General features: G+C 50.4%; 1 protein-coding gene across 1 annotated transcript in view; it reads left to right on the forward strand.

The window, feature by feature from the left end:
• LOC122384035 (fasciclin-1-like) overlaps nt 1–18,860 on the forward strand; it is a 59,097-nt gene that overhangs the window by 16,757 nt on the left and 23,480 nt on the right. The window contains exons 2-3 of the mRNA XM_043371001.1: nt 14,180–14,318; nt 16,282–16,454. Coding sequence (XP_043226936.1) covers nt 14,180–14,318; nt 16,282–16,454 — 312 coding nt within the window. The remainder of the gene's footprint in view (nt 1–14,179; nt 14,319–16,281; nt 16,455–18,860) is intronic.

Raw genomic sequence — 18,860 nt, forward strand, 5'->3', positions numbered from 1 at the left:
TGTAAACGATGCACCGCTTATCCATGCTACCATCCGTGTTCGATTATTCGCCTCCGTGCACCGTTACTGAAGAGGACCGGACTTGTTCGATTTAGCGCACGAAAACTGTGTTGTAAACGTGTCTTCCTTTGCTCCAACTCGTATAAAACTGAAGCCGGGTAACGGGTCTATCGTTCCTGGGCTACCTCCACATAATTCGTATTCCGCCAGGGTCATCATCGTTTCGTTATAGTTATACAGGCACATTGAATGGCGCACCGAAGTGCTGTAGTTTTCAGCACCTGAATGAATGGATTTTCGGCATTAGCGTATTTTTTTAATATTGGACGAGCTGATTGTATCTGGATGTCTTGGGCGTCTGTCAGTTTGTTGCCGGTCATCGCTGAGCTGCGGTCGTCTTGGAGGCATCGCCGTACGTCTTTGAGCCATCCCTAACCGTCTCAGAGTCAACCTCAGCCATCTCTGAGCCATCCCCAGCTGTCTCAGCCATCCCCGTCCAGTGTTTCATTTTTCAGCCTTTTTGGTGGCAAATCACACCTAATGGGGAAAATATTTTCATCCCTAAAATATGAATGACCAACTTTACTTCATCTCTGAAAAGAGTTTCATGTATTCCCAACAGCCAGTTCACTTGTCACTTGACAGTTGAAGCCGTATGGCTACCCATCTACGCTGGAGTACGAAAAACACCATCTCTCACTTGACAGTTGATGCACCCACATCCTTTTGTTCCACACCCTGTCAAGATCCTGACATGAAATCCTGGTTTATCAGTTAGCATAAAAATTGGCATTACACCATTTTGCAAAAATACTGCAGTTATTTACTTTCTTTTTTTCATCCTAGGATTTTTTTCTTCATCGGCACACCCAACCAATATCCAATTTTAGAACACTGTCCCCGTCCGTCTCAGCGCCACCCTCTGCCGTCTTGTCGGCGCGGCACTGCTCTCGGCTCCACCGCTGTGTGGAGGAAATGGAGTCCAAGGACAGGCCGCGCTCAGCTATTATCCAATCAGGCCTCATCGGACCGACCGGCGGCCGCGCGGTCGACGACACCCGCGTCGGTCCGTCGCCCGCGCGCGCGCGCTCAAATCGGCGCACGTCGCCGGCATAGTCGACAGTGGCGCGCCGTCAACTGGCCTCTTTCGTGCAGGCTGAAAAGGTAGCAAGAAACGGGACATTGCCCTGTCGGGCGCACGTGACCATTCACACACGCTCACGCCATACGGTGATTTAAACAGACAAAATAGGAAGGAAAAACGTGCCGGAGAGAATTATAAGGTCGCACGGGTGAAATAACTTGCGGTATATTTGATGCAATACAGAAATTCTCGACTGCCCGTCAACGAAGCTATAAAAGAGGAAAGGGGTCTATCCTTTTATGACAATGAGTTTGAAAACCAAGATGTTTTTCATAACTGCGTGCACGGCTCGGTGATGCGTCGTTTCTGGTATTCTACCAGAAATTTTCATAAGAATGGAATGTGCAGGGCTGTGACACCGCAGGCATACCTCCCGCGCTCGATGTCACTGCTGGGTACCTACCTCCGGACAGCGGCGGGGGTGACCCGATCGCGTGCAGCGTGACTCCAATGTAGGAACAGGACGGGCCCGTTATTGATCGGCGCGCTGGTGTCCCCTCTGCCTCCCCTGTGCAGGCCTGCTCACACACACAGGGGGAGCGGGGGACCCCCGGCGCCCCATAGACACAGCCCGCACGGCCCGCGCGCGTGGCCAAACTGATTAGATGATCCGATAAACGGCTCGAGTGCGCTCTTCAGAAGAGAGAGGCTTAATCTGCGTAATGGAACGCCGTGGTTCGACCCCGCGGGTGGGAGAAGTAAACGGTTTGCTAGTGTTTTTAACGCTGTAAACAGTAATTGTGGCAGAGCTGGCCGCAATAAGTTGAGTCTAAAAAGTAGGGTTTCGAAAAAATATCCCAGCTGAACTATTCTTGGAGACGATGATCATTCGAGATGAGTTTTAAGTGCAAGTCACAGTCTTTTTTTATAACCATTGTTTTAGAAGTGATGCCTAACAGTTCACGCCTTTTATAATCAAGTGTTCGTACAGTCCATGCTACTGGAAATTATCTTTGGTACGCCGATTAGGCATAGTTGAGCAGATATTGTCTCACAGAGATAGTCTCTGTCTTAGTAGCCACTTAGTGCTAGCTCTCACTCGAGCCGAGCCATGAAGCATGACGGCATTTTATCATTGAATCGTTGCCCGGTTGTGACTCAGTCTCTGCACCCCTCCTCTCCTTTGTCATCACTCTCGGATGGTGGCAACTGGTAGCCTAGTGGCTCATTGCTGTCGCCCCTGGGTATCATCAGTCGGCTAAAGCTCTGCCCCCAAGGCATCATCTCCCGCTCCCACCTCGGGGTTCGCATAACCCGAGCACTGACCCCACTGACACACCGCCACTGCTACCACCGCTGCCGCCATCCGAACCACCGCCGAACAATCCACAGCACGCGCCAGGCCAATCTCAGCGCGCTTACGGCGCTCCTGCGATATTCACGGCGCGCTGGCACCGCTACGGCGGCGTTTGTAGCTCAAAGTAGGCAGCTGCGGCGCGGCTGAGGCGTTACTGACACACTATTCTCTCGACGGCATCGCTTTCGTCGCGAGCCGGGCGTTGAAGAAGGGTCATCTGACGTTATCCCTCTTCTGATGAGGCCGGGCGGGTGGGCGACGTTCGACCCTCTCCTCTGCGGGGAACGGCGCGTCATCTGAGCTCATCGACGCCTCCTCGGGCGGCCCAGGAAGGGTGCGAGGAACGCCGCGCGTAAAAGTGGTGCCGCTGATGAGCCGGAACGGCCCGCTAACAGCGCGTGGGACGACGGGCGGCGGCGCCTCCTCTCTGGGGTGCCGCCACCCTAGGATCTGGGGTACCGCCGCGATGGGGTGCCGTCTCTCGGCTCTCACCACTGCAGGATGCCGCGTCGACCTTCTCGGGTGCCGTCTCTCTGAGCTGGCGCCTCCCCGGAGTCCTTCTCTAAAGGGGTGCTCCTATCGAGGGGGTGTCACCTCGCGTGTTTTTGAAGTATTGGAATGTTTCTCTTTTTGGATGGCACTTTTTTAAGCCTCTCTTCTCTGAACTGACAAAACTGCACTGATGCCAAGATTATGAACGGTGCAGTGAGGGGTGACAGGCTAGGAACGGTATGTTCCTATGTGTCATGTGGGGTATGGTATGTGGCGTGACGTGTGTGAAACGCCAGCTGTTGGCCATTATTTTCAGCGTGAACCGTTTGTTAATGACCATTTCATGACTGGTTTATTTTAATTGAAATGCAATGATCAATCAAAAGCAATTTGTCTCATGGAATTATACTGACTTGCTTACCTATTTAGAATTATGTGCTATGTGTTAAATGCCTGTGCATTTCTCATTCACATTGAACTGAAAATGCGTTATTTCAGCGACGATGGAATATGGATGTTAGAGAAACATTTTGGCTAGCCTAACGGTACGATGATTACGCGAGTCATTACCGTTTTAGAGACCACGCTATTGTAATTATTAAAAGTAATTTTGTGTAGCAGCACATAACGCTATATGATTGGTCGCTATTGTACAAATGATGGAAAACATCTGCTCCTTGAACAATTATAGAGCGGAAACGCGCCACGGCCAGCATTGCTGGAAGTTAAACAACATTACCTCACAGCAGAGCCTAGACAAATTAGAAAAGAGCAAGAGAACTCAATGCAAATGAAGTAATTGAATTTATATCTAACAACAGAACTTGGAATCATACAGGCTCCATAATACATTTTAAAGAATACCTGAGCTCAAGTATTTCAATGTGTATAATTTGCCAACGTGAATTTCCGTCATACCAGAGTGTGTTGACCCTCAAATTTTCACCTTCCCTAATCTTGTGCTACTTTCCCAATCCGTTCCTTTGCTGGTGTCTTGCCCGTTTCCACCGAGCTCAGCCAGGCGCAGGTGACCCCGCATGTTGCCGACGGCGGCTCGCTGGATCGATCCCCCTCCGCCTACCTCCGCCCCCACGCCGGTCGTTCGCAGAAGTGTGTTGCCTAGACGGCCGCTACCCGCCCACGGCATCGGTAATGGGTAGACGCTGCCGGCGTGTGCACCGACCGATGCAAGACGTGCGACAGGGTATACGGGTGATGTGTGGGTGGATGGGAGTGGGACTGTCGGCAATTGGACATGGGCTGACTGACGAACGAGCTCCTAGACTGGAAATGTGTGAGGTCTGGTACTCTCATTTCGGGGTAGGTACTATCTTACTAGCTTAATTTGAAGCCTTTCTTCATGTGCAAGGAACTCAAGGCCCATGTCTGGTCTCAGACATTCTATGCCGGGTCCTGAGACTGCTTTTGAGTAGGAATGATACACTAGCACCCGGTAGATCATACAAGACCATTAGATTGCGGAATGTCCTACGCTCTAAATGGTTGTCCGTTTAATTTGTGGTCCGTCATATGGCAGGCATGCCGGTTCACATGCTGTTCAGCGTTCACATCTGGAGCGGAGTAGGGCACCGGCTGGTCGTGCCGACTGCCGCCGCATCTGCCGACAGCGACCACAGAGCGGTTCGGTCGACAGCGGTCACGGCGGTTAGTGGTCGCAGCGGATCGCTCGCCGGAAGCTACAACTGTTTGCCCGAATTCGGAGGCTCGTGGAAGACGTCATGGTTCCTTGAGACTCGAGCTGTGCGAGAGTCACATGACGCCGAATAAACTGACTGGGCGCTGCAGACTGAGTCAGTGGAGTCAAAGAAGCTCCTGGCTCCTTGTCGGAGTCGGAGTCGGAGAACGCTCTGACTCTCTGGAGCCGCCTATTGAGTCACTGTAATAGGTGGCGAGAGGCGGCAAAGACCATGATGGATCGGCTGACGAATTCCTCCCGTCTGCCGGCGGCGACCTCCGCACCATTTGTGACCGATCTCCGCCGCGGCCAATTATGAGCCGGGACGCTCTGATTACTCCAACCGCCTAAACGCACCAATCGGACGTGATGATTAGGCCGTCCGGGCGTCTCAACGATGGAATAAACAACCCCGGGTCCGCTGAATTTCCATCGGAGAGCCGGTCCCCAAATCCGCCGCCGATTTTACAGCTCCGCGACCCCATACACCTGGCTTCCTTCTTTACGGCGAGCGCGTCTCTGACGTCAGACGTGTCTTCACCTGGCACCGGAGAAACATCTGCGCGAGCCAGTGAGTTGAGTTTCGCGTCACCCGCTGCGCTCCTGCGGCGGCCGCGGCTGCGTCGTGTCCACCGCTCCTGTTGTCCAAACACCAGTCCTGTGGCGACGTCCAACACAAGCGCGCGCTGCCTCTGTGTTTACCCGCTCCGCCGCGGAATGGCGAGATACTCCGCAGCAGAATGGCGAGACATTCTGTCCGAGCGTGTATGCGTGTCTGTCTGTCCGCATATTTGTGTGTGCGTCTGTCCAACTGTCTGCCTAGATGTCTGTGTTTGCATCCATCTCGTTAGTGGCGACTTGTATGCTAATATATGTTCTTCCCTCCTAATTGGCACATCACCATAAATAGCAAATACACCCATCGTATAATCACGCAATAAGAGAATGCCAATTAACACTGACGTGTCCTAACAATGAAATGGATATTGATCGCAGGCCGTTAACCATATTTTAGCATAAACTGGGAGTTATCGAATCTCTCGTACTCCTTGCCGTTCGATTCGACTGCGATACTGCAGCGTCTGTTTCCCGGAATTACGTTCTGACATGACATGCCGAAGGTCTGACGTGGTCCGCCGGCGCCTCTGACGGTCTAATTACCCGCCACAGTGACGTTAATTACGCCATGGAGTGACGCACCGTCAATTATATTGATTACGCTGCCGGCCGCTGGCCGGTCAGCGTAACATGGCGCCGTCCAATGTCTGGTCAGAGCAGCATGGCGCTACCTTTCGTACTCAGTTCTCCAGCCCACCCCGCGTTCTACTCATTGGCCATTGCAAGGCGTGGAGCCGGCCTCTGTCGTTAAAGGGACCCTCCCACCTTCAAAAAAGTTTATGAATTGGCATGAAAGTGATGTCGCTCGGTTCAGAAAGAGCGAAAACGAATATCTACCAAATTTCACCGAAAAATATTCACCGGTTTTCAAGATATAAGTTTTTTACTTTTGTTTACTTTTTGGGATCTCCGCTGTTTCTAGCGACTTTATTTTAGAAGTGCGGCGTTTGCGGCAGATGTTGCGCGCAAATAGCATATACCACCGCGTGCTACAAAACGTTTTAGTCAAACATTTAAAAATCGTTAGATATTTGCGCTGACGTCACACATTCAGAGGGGTATTCCTAAGCATTAGCCCCTCTGAATCAAAATGCTGCAATTTTGAAATTCAATATTTCCGATTTAAGGCATTTCTCGATGTTGTGAGTGCCGAAACCGGTAATTGTGAGCCAGGGACCCCATTTTGGCTATCTCAACTCAAATCTAATGTTAAGGTGGGAGGGTCCCTTTAATGGTCAAACTGCTGGATTCATGTTGAGGACACTGGTTTTTCTCCAGACGGACATTGCGTTCAATCAACGTTCGAATGACATGGATCTGATCCGGCAATGTTTATAACATATCTGTCTTCCTAGGCATTGCTTCCGAATTCCGGGCAAGCAGCTGCAGAGAGCATGGTGATGAGCTGTTTGGTCGCAAGGTTGCTTGATAGTTGAAGGAAAACTGAATACTTATACGAAGGATAACTGAATACTTGACATTTCACGTTTGTTTATGACATCGTGCATGCGTCATGTCCTTGCACGTGACCTCAACAGCTCCCTCAATCAATGTGCCCTGCATGATATCACCTTTCTACGGGAATGCAAGGGGACAGTTTGACTCAGCCACAAGCGCCTAATGCATGATTGGCACAAGTGCATCAGAATAAGGCCGTCAAGAGCATAATTTGGTACCGTCACCCATGATATCAGCAGTGCCATTTTCAGAGTGCAGCGGACCAGTTGTTGTGCCGACCGATCGATTCGTCATAGGTGGGCGTGCACTGCACAATGTACATTCACCGTTCACGGGTAATGGGAAGATCGGCCTGCCAGATCAGCCCTCAGCTACTCTTGTGGGCGTGACTGCGGCACCTTTACAATATCTCACTGCACAAGTGCACAGCTCATACAGTTCTCGGGTAGTAGCAACCTCAGAACGGCGGCCGGCCAAAACGGCACTTACAGGTGCCCTTGGGCATAGGTACTGGAGGCTCTTTTTATGGGGAAGTTCATAGCACAGCTGAACTGAAGTGAACAGTCGCTGCTAATGGACTGGTTATCTATGTTCCAGTTTTGCAAAACGGACGTTAATGATAAACCCTGCTAATGAGATCTGCTCCTATCCAAAGGCTGGCCTGAACTCGTTGTTTTTGTCCATTTTCTGTCCTTATCTATGAAATATGTGAGCTTTAAACAGTCCATTTCGAGCTTGAAACGAACAGATTAGGTAAAACCAGATCGCAAAAGCTGGTAAAAGGCCATGGCTGAACAATACCGGTCACGTAAAAGGCTATTTACTCCTTAATGTTGATAGCCTTTGCTGTTGATTGCTTTTAGCAAATTATCTCGAGACTAGGTTGTTGACCTTTATAGGCAACTTGATATAGGTAAGGTCTTTTTTTCTGTAAGTGATTTATAATTGGAAGTGAATTGCCGCTTCACTTAATTCGCAGCACATTTCATGCTGCTGAAAATGGTTGTGCAAAGAGAGCAGCCGAATATATCTGCACTTCAAAACGGTTATGCCGGTCAGTGTAACTGGCTAAAAGAAGAAAACGGCTTATCAAATGCCCGGGCCCTCTTCGTTGTTACATGAAGTCAATCATAGGCCGTAGATTATAGAACTCGAAAGCTGGCATCCTTAGCCAGCCTCCGATACGATTCCCGTGGCAAATCAGACACGGCGCCGCCCGCTGATGACCGCACAGCCGTCATCTCGTCAATACAGAACCACGCCGGTCATCCTCGTTCGCACCTGCCGCCGACCCTCCACAATACACTGACCGTGTCATCCAGCTTCAATCCGAGCCACAAAACACCGGGTCCACCCCGCCCGCGGCCGTCAGCACGCGGACTGCGCTGGGCCGACCGGCCGCTTCCGGGACGGGGGGGGGGCGGATGCTCGGATTTGGATGACGGTCACTTCCGGTGTCCGTTCGACCGTCACCCCGCCCAGTCCAGGCCGTAAGCCCCGCCCAGTCCAGACCGTCAGCGGTCGACCCCGCCCCATGGTTCAGTGTGTGACTGTGGTTAAAAAAAGCTAATAGAGCATCCCGGCTGAAACCCTTTCTTTCTCGTCTGCACGTCTTCATGTTTTATCCGCGTCCCGCATCGCAACGTCAGGGTCTAACTCATAGGTTTAGGAACGTTTTCGAAAGTGGGGGGGGGGCACCAGAGGCACAAAACCTCACCTACCCCCAAAATCCATTTTCTCCTCGGATTTGTGCCACTTTATTTTCGCAAGCATGCTAAAATTGGTAAAAAAAACGTGACAAGAAAAAAATCGACCAAAATCGCGGGGAGACTCCCGTCCAGAAATTAAATCTCATGGACGCGTCCCCCTGGCCTCCGCAGCCGCGTTGGCACCAGGAGCGGATCCAGGAAAACTCCAAGGGGAGGGTCATGAGTCCAGAATTGGAGGATCAAAAGCATGCTTTTGCATCCGGAAATTCCCATTGGTGGGTCGCTGAAAAAAAGTTCGGCCGAGCCTGTTTGTCAGTATGTGAGTGAGTTTGTCCAAGCTTTTTTGGACCTGGAGTCAAAATGGGTGGACCGATCGGGACCAAAGTGGTACCGTTCGACTCGTCTCCGGCGAGGTAAACTTTTGGTGCTGGCGTCGGTTCGCTCAGTGATTCGTGGCACACGCTATTCTGCTTCAAAGTTTCGGTGACACGAATTTTTTTGTCAAGGCTACAGGTCAACCCGAGGTCACGGACAAAGCCACACTGGCGGGACACATCGGTAACACCTTGAACCAGTTTCCAGGGGGGTCACCGTCTACGAGGGGTGCAGGCTGCACGTGCTGGGGGCGGAAAACCGTTTGGACGTGAGGTCCTCTGGCACAAAGAAATTTTGAGCTATCAACCTCAAAATCGGTTCAATGGTAGTCCCAGGCAAGGCCTCCAAAATAGTGCACATTTGGTTGAAATAAACTATGTGGTGCATGAGCTATGCACGTGCAAGCCGATTGCACCCCTTCGTACGTTGCCACGCCTGCAGGGTAAACGGCAGCTCTAACTGGTTCAAAACTTGCAGGTTATAAGAAGAATACATTGAGTCATGACATTCCGGCGAGATAATATCCGAGGGGTGCAAGCTGCGCGTGCGGGGGATGGATAACGGTTTTGACGAGGGATCCTGTGATCCCAGGAAACGTCGAGCTAGCGACACAAAAGTCGGTACACTGATAGAACTAGACACACGCTACAGGATGTCATGAAAATGACTGCACTGGGGTGCCTGGGACATGAACTATGCATGTGCAGTTAATTCATATCTTACTGTTGGTAGATATCCACACCAATCTCACGTGCTTCCAAGCATTTTTGGGATGTTTCGGTTGGTTTCAGGTTCAGTCCAAGCTTGGTCATGGCCTTGGCTCAGTCCAAGGCGTCCAAGGCCATAGAAACTACTCCAAGGCTGAGTCTGGGTTTCGGTGGTTTGGCCCGGTGTGTGCCCTCAGTACCGTTCCTCCAATTCTGGCCCAAGGCAACGCAAGAGCGCTGCCGGCATCTAGTCCAACGTTTAGCTTTATCTTTTGCGTTCGTTTGGCGGTAGAGTACATTACTATGAGCTCCGGCATGTATCAGAGCTATAGGCGACATTTCACACTGGTCGAAGTGGCGTTCACACATGGCAAACCACCGTGCCTGAGTGCACCGGCCGTCGGCTCGTCACGCGGTGCAAACCCATGAGCCGGATGACGCCGTGGTTCGTTTGTTAAACCTGGAACAACGGACCGCGCCCGACGGCGGGGGAGGGGAGGGGAGGCAGATTGGTGTAGGTTATGTCGCCGTGTCACCGTCTGTCGCCACTGACGAGGCCGGCAAAGGTGCGCGATGACGGGCCGTTTGTCGGCGGCGCTGCAGCTGGCGCAGATGCTCTGTCGACTGACAGATCGTGTATCGATTCGGGAGGATCGGCGCGCGGCGTGTCAGCGGAGGGTGAGTGATCCCTGACCGTATATCACCGCCGGGCGCGTGGCTGAGGCTGTTGTATCGGTTGATGGTCGGGACGGATCACCGACCCCCCCCCCCCGTCTCCACGGATCATCGCCCCTCCCCCAGAGATCACAGCCCCCCCCCCCCGCCCTCATCGCCGGCAGACGCTCCGGTGTAGCCCGAGCCATGCTATAGAGATGAATGGGGCTCGGCTCAGACACACCACACTGACACAGTCAGAGGAGGGAGGGTCAGAGGATGATGGAGATGGGTCGGTTTGGTGCCCCTCTATCTTACTAATGCTGGGAAATGGGGCCGACCGTCCAATATTTCGTGAGGTTCTGTAATCCGTGAGCCGGATGGGAGTGTGGTTTGGTCGTTGCATACAACATACCGATGTTTGATTCACTTCGACCACACACGTATTGAACGATTTCATGTTGCTCTGCCTGTTTCCTGGTTCCGTGATATCGCACCTGTATATGGGTTTTCCATCGCCGCTGCTCACGACACGCTATACTTCCACGTCATGCTTCATGGCTCAGCTTGTTGCCGAATCCTTGTTTCTACTTGTTCTGGCGCATCTTGGCCACGATCTTACGCTGGGTTCCTGTTTTACATGCTTTACAATGATTTACCTAATCTTACCCTTGTCCAACCCACCCCGGTTCCTGTGTAGCCCTAATTTTGATCTTACTACGATTTTAATCTTACCGCGGTCCTGTTACACCCCGGTCCCGGTCTCACCCCGGTCCCAATTTTACCCCACGGTCCCGGTCCCGATCACTCCCGCCGACCGTCCATGGCTCGCTCCGGACCGGGTCGTTATAGCGCGCTCGTGGCGTCGGCGCTTTGTTCACGGGGCCATCAGTGTGCAGCGGGCGGCTTTTTACCTTTGATAATGGAACGATAGGAAACATCATGTCTCGGCGCTGCTACGTGCCCGTCGTGCCCGAGAGTGAAACCGGTACTGGTTACACGAGCTAGATCAGACCGATAAAAGTCATTAGCTATTGAATGCGCTGTTTTCGTGTTCAATTGTTCATGAGCGTAAGACAATAAGACATCAACAGAATCAGATCTGTTGAAGTGATGTTTCACCTCCCTAAAAATACAGGTTTGCCCGTGATCTCAGCTCACGACTGTGGTCTGTGTGGGTTCTGATGACTGCTGACTCCAGTCAGTTATGATGACGCCGACCATCTTGATGACGTCTATTGGGCCCAGTGATAATCTAAACGATTTCCTCTTATGGTAATCGTCCTGTCTTCGCGCTCAAAGACAGCTATTTTTACCGCGTACCTATCTAATGAAGATGAACAGCGCATAAGATTTGCTGAAACGCAATGTGTAGTTATTCATTAACTATTCCGGCTTATTAACGTTCCATTGAGTGCTGTGGACCCGCTGGCCCTTTTCCGTCGTCATCAATGTACGAACGCACATCAATCGATCATTAGCCCCACTAATCACTATTATTTCTCGAATCCGACCAGCGATGAAACGCTTTACGACTCGACTTCACCTGGCGGGCGCGGCGCAAGATGAAGGAACATTGTATCTTGCTGCGAACGAGCTGTTGCTGAAGTTTACGGCAGTTTTGCCGGCTGGCTTACAATCATTCCGAGAAATTATGTCCCGCTCTGTGATGGCGCCTTCAGTGGGCGAGTTATGCTAATGGACGACTGGGAACCGGCGGCTGCGTCTTATCTGCGCCGCTGGTATCCCGGGGCTGTGACGTCAGCCAGCCGTTCCCCGGCATGTGTTGGACGTGACGTTACATAGAATACCCCCGATTACGAGCGGCCCAGATGGGAAGCCTCCGCGATGCGTCCCTCACCCCCTCGGTGCCTTATGTCCGCTGCGTTACTTTGATCGTCCCTCCCAGTTCGCCATTCTGCGGTATTTTGCCGTCCCGGCGTTCCGATGCCACCCTCTCCTGGCCTATCTACCCCCCACCCCCACCCCACCCTCGCGGTCCCTCGCCCTGTTCTGGCACGGCCGGCGGACGGCTTCATTCAGACCCGCTCGACGGACCCATTCAGGCGAATCGCCGAGATAACCGGCAGAAAAACGACGGTGGCGGTGGGCGGCACTGATGGACGTCGTGTCTGTCGCCTTCACCCCACCGCGACGGAAGACAGGTTGGGTTGGACTGGGCTGAGCTGCAGACTGGACTGGACTGACCAGACCGGACTGCGGACTGGGCTGCGAGCTAGACTGGGAGAGGCTGTCGAAATAATACTGACTGCACTGAATCAGGCTAAACATAGTGACCAGTTTTGATACTCTAATGTGAGTTCTTAGGCATTCATTATTCACCCCCATCAGAAACATTGTCGTCCCTACCACTTCCTCTCTCTGGTATTTTCCTCGGCTACCGAAGCTTACACTTCACTTTTGATGCATTCAGAGGACCCTCTGTCAGACGGCAGAACTGAATGTGTGCGGAGAACTAATATTTATGAACCAATCCCAAATGTTTTCCCTTTCATCAAACACCCTATCCTCACGCACGCATAATGAACTGACTCGCGACTCGCCTTCGTTTATCGGCTGAACTTCTGTCATGTTTAGGGGAAGCGGGGGTAACACCGCCACTGTGGGAAACACCGCCACCCCATCTGGCGGCGAAAGTATGAAATGTGAAGTGTAAAAATCCGTTATTTCCTATTGACCGCACGCAGGTAAGCGTCTTCTGATTTGTGTTCCGGTGTTTCAGTGTAATCGAAGCTCAATGTGGGCATTTAAAGAAAAATGCACATTCTCTTATAAAAATTCGATGAGTTGGGAGCACTTTTGAATGTCTTTAAGTAGAGACTCATTTTGATTTACTTGATTACATCGAAAAATATCTGATCGGCTTTGTCCAGTAAGATAAGTTTGCTTGAACCGTGTAGTACATTCTTACCGCTGGCGATTTTTGCTTGTGATCATGCTTGGGAACACCGCCACCCCGTGGCGGTGTTACCCCAATTGAGGTTGCGGTGTTTCCTGTTTGTAGCGTGATAAGTGATGAAACTCCAAAGACACGCTTTATTTATGTTCGTAGATGTTCCTAAGTCGGGAATAAGCAGCTTATTTGATTTTTTACTTTATATTTTTCATGCATCCCGACCAAGCACTTGTCAGCTGATGAACTTATACCTATTTAGGTGTCCATTACCGATTATTTGCGAAAATTACCACTTACCGACAGGAAACTCATCGCACACGATCTCTGAACAATTAAAAGCTTTCGTAGGAATGGGTTGGGTTAACATCAACACCGGTGGCGGGGTTACCCACACAATTTGTAGGCAGCAAATATGCAAGGTATTTTTAAAAGTCGTGATACATGAAAACCTTTTAGGAGCATGCAAAATAAGTACCTAAAACACGTGAGAAAATGTTTAAATATTGTAACCAAAACAATAACTACCAAGAGACTTCACACATATTCTCTCATTTTGGCGAAAAGCTTAGGGGGGCGGTGTTACCCCCGCTTCCCCTATTTGCTTTATACTGTCCCACTTCGGTTGTCATCAAATACACAATTGGAGAGATATTAGCCGTTTTCACGACGGGCTATCCGGTGAATGCACCTAATTTGACCAAATCTGCACCTAATCTCTTTTACAGCAAATGTCTTCATTTTATGAATTTATTTCAGTGTTTTAATTAATCGATGATACTCTCTGAAAATGACATATAGCAGGCATTAGGTAATTAGTGTATCCCGCTGATAGCTACTAAGCGATACACTGAACCTAATTTGACCAAATCTGCACTTAATCTGCACCAAATGTGCACCAAATGCGTACCAGATGGCCGTCGTGAAAACGGCTATTAGCGACTGAATGCAGCAATGAGGAAGGCTCGAAGGGGCAGATACATTGTCTCAATCATCAGACAGTTCTCCCCTCATCCGCTTGTCTCTGTGTGTCAAAGTGACTTTTGTGTGCTGTATTGAAACGTCCATCTCCGCACTTCTCTGACCCGTGTGCGGTGTGTCTATGCCTCCCACAGTTCCTGGACTTGGTGAAGGGGGACGAGCTGGTGTCCGCCTACATCAGGAGAGCCGAGGGCACCGTGTTCGCTCCCACCAACGCCGCCCTGCAAAAGTACAAGGGCGAGCGGAGTGCCAACGTTCTCCTATACCACATCGGTGAGTAGAGACGATTACTTTTAGCGATTAACGTAGAATTGCGGTGTTTTAGGGAGTCAAGTGAGGAGCCGGTGATTTTATAGGGATTAAAATAGAACTAATGTTTTCAGGGAGTCGAGCGTAGAACTAGAGTCGGCGGTTTGTAGCGATTAGAGTATTAAAGTCGGGGTTTTCAGCGAACTTGGGGTGCTACAGGACCGCGGCTGGTGAGAAACTGCCGTAATTGTGGAGATACTGGCGCTTCTCATGCGCCTGTTGGTCGCTGACCACACCACCAGACTCCCACTCTCAGACGGTTTTATGGTCTCATTTCGCCGCCAGACTGCGGCACTGCAGTGATATAAGTCCACTCTGAGACGGACTGGGGCATTGCTCCGGCGCTCTGAACCATTACTGAAGCGCGGTTAAACTCCGGACATAGACACGGTGACCGCCGGCTCGTCCGGTAATGCCGAAAACAGGGCCACTCCGCGGCCCGGAAGAGACGGTGCTGGACGGCCCGATTCACGTGGGTATGTTTCAGCCGGGGGACGTCTATGGTGCTGAGACGGCCGGTGGTTCATGGTTTCTGCAGGTTAGCTCCAGCGCGGGCCTGGCGATATCCAGGAGTCTCAGGGTGCTGCGGGCTATAGGCGCAGTGCGGTTGGCACACCAGGCGATGTTCAGTGAGTCCATGGATGTTTTATATGGATGCTGGAGGGGTCCATTGCGGCTGGCGGGCTGGGAGATATCCAGTGATTCCTTGGCTGCTGCGGGCTAGTTCCAGCCATGCCTGCGGCCATGAGCGCCGCGCAAGGAACATATATAATAATCCCGGGTCCCGCCGGTAACACGGTAACACGGGCGGCAGCACGTGATAGCCGCTGCCCCCGGCACGGCGGCGGCTCCGGCAGCGTCGCTAAGTGGCCCGGCGCACGGGAGGTTTTTGTCCTCCGGGGAGGTCGACAGAGGCTGGGGCGGCCCGACCCCACTCTCACCGGCAGCTGGTTACTGTTCACCCTGAGGTTACCAAATACACGCCCCGCTCGTCAGGCAACGGTGGGTCCTGCAAAACAGGCTGATGCGGACCGACCCTCGTGGCTCATGGAACTACAGTTTGTTGTTACAAATACGCTCCGACAAAGATGTGTCGCATTGCGACTGCATGTTTGAGACGACATGTGGTTATTGATAGCTCGTGAAGGCAAAGGCTATCAATTGCCTAATGCCTTATAATTACCAGAACACGAAATGAGCTGTAAAATTTGATCCTCAGCTCACGAAGGCAATGCCAACTTGTTCCATAAGAACACTCGAGCTGTTGCTTACCTACTGGTAACATTTGGTCAAGATTACTTTAATGTGCAATTGCTTATCATCTGCCTAGGGCAGATGCCCTATGGTCTGTAGTCGACTTTTTGTCATGTAAGAAAGGCGGAGATCTTTTCACACAGACAGTAAGGAACATAATTTTAACTTAGTGTGATCGTTCGAGCTCGCGGCGTTCCCAAATGGCGTCAAATGGCAGAGATGGATGGGGTTGTGGCAAAAACGAATGAAGCGTCTCCATGGCTATTATTTAGCCAATTCATCACTTTCCTCCCTTCCTCAGCTTCACATCTTTGCTTCTCTCTCTCTCTCCCTCAGTCTCACCGCTCACGTCTTTGCTTCATATTTTTAATCGATCGTTTTCACGCACATTGAATACGGACGAAATATTCGCCAGAAATCACGGCATAACCCACATGTTTCTATATCAATCGTGAGCAAAGGAAAAGCGCTTCTTGTCAACAGTTGTTTACTGTTCGCCCTGCACGATGAAAATGGCAGATTTGTGCGCAACTTCATGACCCCTTACTTGAGGTCTAACCAGCAACTGTTCTCAGTCACTCAATTAACTGGACTTATGCATGGTCCGTAAGTAACTAATGTCCAATGCCCAATGTCCATGGACCAGCTGACCCATGACTTCTCCCTTCCCCAGTGAACCTGGCCATGTCCATGGAGCAGCTGACCTCGGAGCGGTCGGTGCCCACCCGACTGAAGGGCAGTCAGCCAGTGTTCGTCAGCGTCCCTCGTCCCGGCCACGTGTTCATCAACAACGCGCGCATCGTTAGCAGTGACGTCAGAGCCACTGCAGAGACACAGGAGAATCAGGTGGGTATGTTAGAGACGCGACAAGGCTGAGAAGGCGAGGAGAACAGTGATGTGCTACTGAGACAGGGAATGTATGAATATGAGGTCATGGATCAGACTGGATGGGCTGCAGGGGACCGAATCAGTCGTGTGTTATGTGTTGACTGCTGACTAAAGGTATCGTGATGTTTGTTCTGCCTTTCTGGCGTGTCTCCAATGGTTTTACAGGTTTGACATCTTAGTTATGTGTTTTAAAATAATTCTACTGTTCGTGATATCCTGCTTGAAATAGCAGACGAATGATACAACTGGATTCCCTTTCGATTTAAGAAAAAGAAACAAATCAGTACTAATTGGCATAGTTTATTCAGGATTCAGGAAACACATGGTAGGTAAAAATAAATATTAGGTCATATGGAGTGTTTCGCATTTTCCATGTTTAAGCACATGTGGCACAAGCGCTGGTGGGTAAATTCCTACATTCTTTCTGCATTGTCGTTAAAATGCTTACAGGCGAAAGAACGGCCCTCGGACATGTGCTATATGTGGGCTGTGAAACGGGCTTAAACGTTTAAACGTTTTGTCCATGAAATTTCCGTTTATGCAGGAAAACATTTATCGTGATAAATAACATCTTTTAGCTGGGAAAATTAATTAAGATATTGAGGAGCGCTAAGAAGAAATTATCTCACATTTGCCCATATATGTAGGTACCATATATATTACTGTATTATATATAAAAACTCATGGACATTGCATGCAAAATTGAGAAACAAATATTACTATGCCGATAAAAACCAGGCATAAAGCTTTACAAACGATCGGCCTTGTAAATACAATAACACTTCCCTTCCCGGTGATCGCTACGTTTACAATGTACAATGCGGGTCCACGAAGACGCCGGCCATAAAAGTCGGCACTGGTTGAGCAGCACAAACACAAACTTTTCTACAAACATCTGGAAGAAGACACATGAACTCACTCCGTTAACAATCCATCATTCAACGCGAACCCATGTGGACGAAGCTGACACAATCCACCACTCAGCATACCGAACTATACAAACATTTCGATGACGTTTCCAAGCGTGTGGAGATGATGAAAGGTGTGGGTTGATTAAATTTTGAATGTAGGAGTGAACGGACACAAGGTAGGTACGGGGACCCGCAGTTGGTACTGTACAGCGACCCTGAGTAAATTGTCCCAGCACCTTCACAAGGAACAACGATAAACTGTCAGAGGGGGCACGCACAGAAAACCTCAGCTGCTCTTGTGCAGGGACCGGCAGTCGATCTCAATGCTATCGGTTGTTAATGGACAGGACAGACGGCTAGAGCAAGGGCTAGAGTTGGGGTTCGTGTACAGTAGCAACTGCGGGTCCCCGTACCTACAAGAATAGTATCATCTCGTATATCTATGCCTATATGCAATCATGCCGCAAAGATTGGATATGGAATGGATTGGATATCAATAAGCAAATATGTGCTATATGAATGAGCTTACGACTGAATACGGTTAACGAAATTGACCTTAACCTAAAAACAAGCATTAAAACATCACTTAAGGAATTGCAAAATTACTCGCTCTGTTGATTATCAATGTCTTTTTGGAAATCAAAATTGTTTGAACATTCCCAAATTGCTGTTTTATATAGATATTTCGCCCACAATTCGTCCGTTGATTTCCGCTATGCTCGCTGAATTTATTAGCCCTAAGCCCGTCAGGGAGCCGCCCACATGCGACCTTCGATGTGCCGAGAACGCTTCATCGGTCTGTTCCTTGTGGACACTGACCGTTACTCCTTGGACGGTTCACCCGAGCGAATGACGTGCTAAAGGTCGGTTATTTAGTTCCACGTGAATGGACTAATGACCCTGTCTGGACGAGCTGGGTCTTCAGCGGTGCCGATGTACAGTGCACTCCCCTTTGTTTTTGTTATCTGCGCTGCCTGAGCTGCTTACGGATGGCATTTCTTTGTTTTAGTGATGCTTTGTATTGATTTGGTATCAAGATCCTAATGCACATCGGTGATTTATATACGAAGTGTAATCACTAATCATAGCATAAACTTAGACCTCCAGGAGCTCAGCAAAACTCTGGATCGTAACCTTACTAGCGTAATAAATGGCTTGTAAGAGTAGACCACAAGGCAGCGATCACCACCAGTTTTAAAACCAGTAAAACGCCTTTTGGGCGAAGAACGAGCGAGCGAGATCGTGAGCCCTGCACGTGCGGAAGGGCGAGAGGGTACTTCCAACGGGCTTGTGCAAAGCACCCTTCTAACCGGTCGCTGGCGGTGTGCCAAATTTGAACGCAATCGGCCCAGCCGTTCCTGAGATCTGGAAGCGGCATTCTGCACGTGCGCACGTGCAAGCGGGGTCCAAACTGACTTTTGCACGGCACCCTACTAACTGGTCCCCAATCGTG

Source organism: Amphibalanus amphitrite, unplaced genomic scaffold (genome assembly GCF_019059575.1).
Source record: "Amphibalanus amphitrite isolate SeventyFive unplaced genomic scaffold, NRLGWU_Aamphi_draft 000180F_arrow, whole genome shotgun sequence".
Taxonomy (NCBI): domain Eukaryota; kingdom Metazoa; phylum Arthropoda; class Thecostraca; order Balanomorpha; family Balanidae; genus Amphibalanus; species Amphibalanus amphitrite.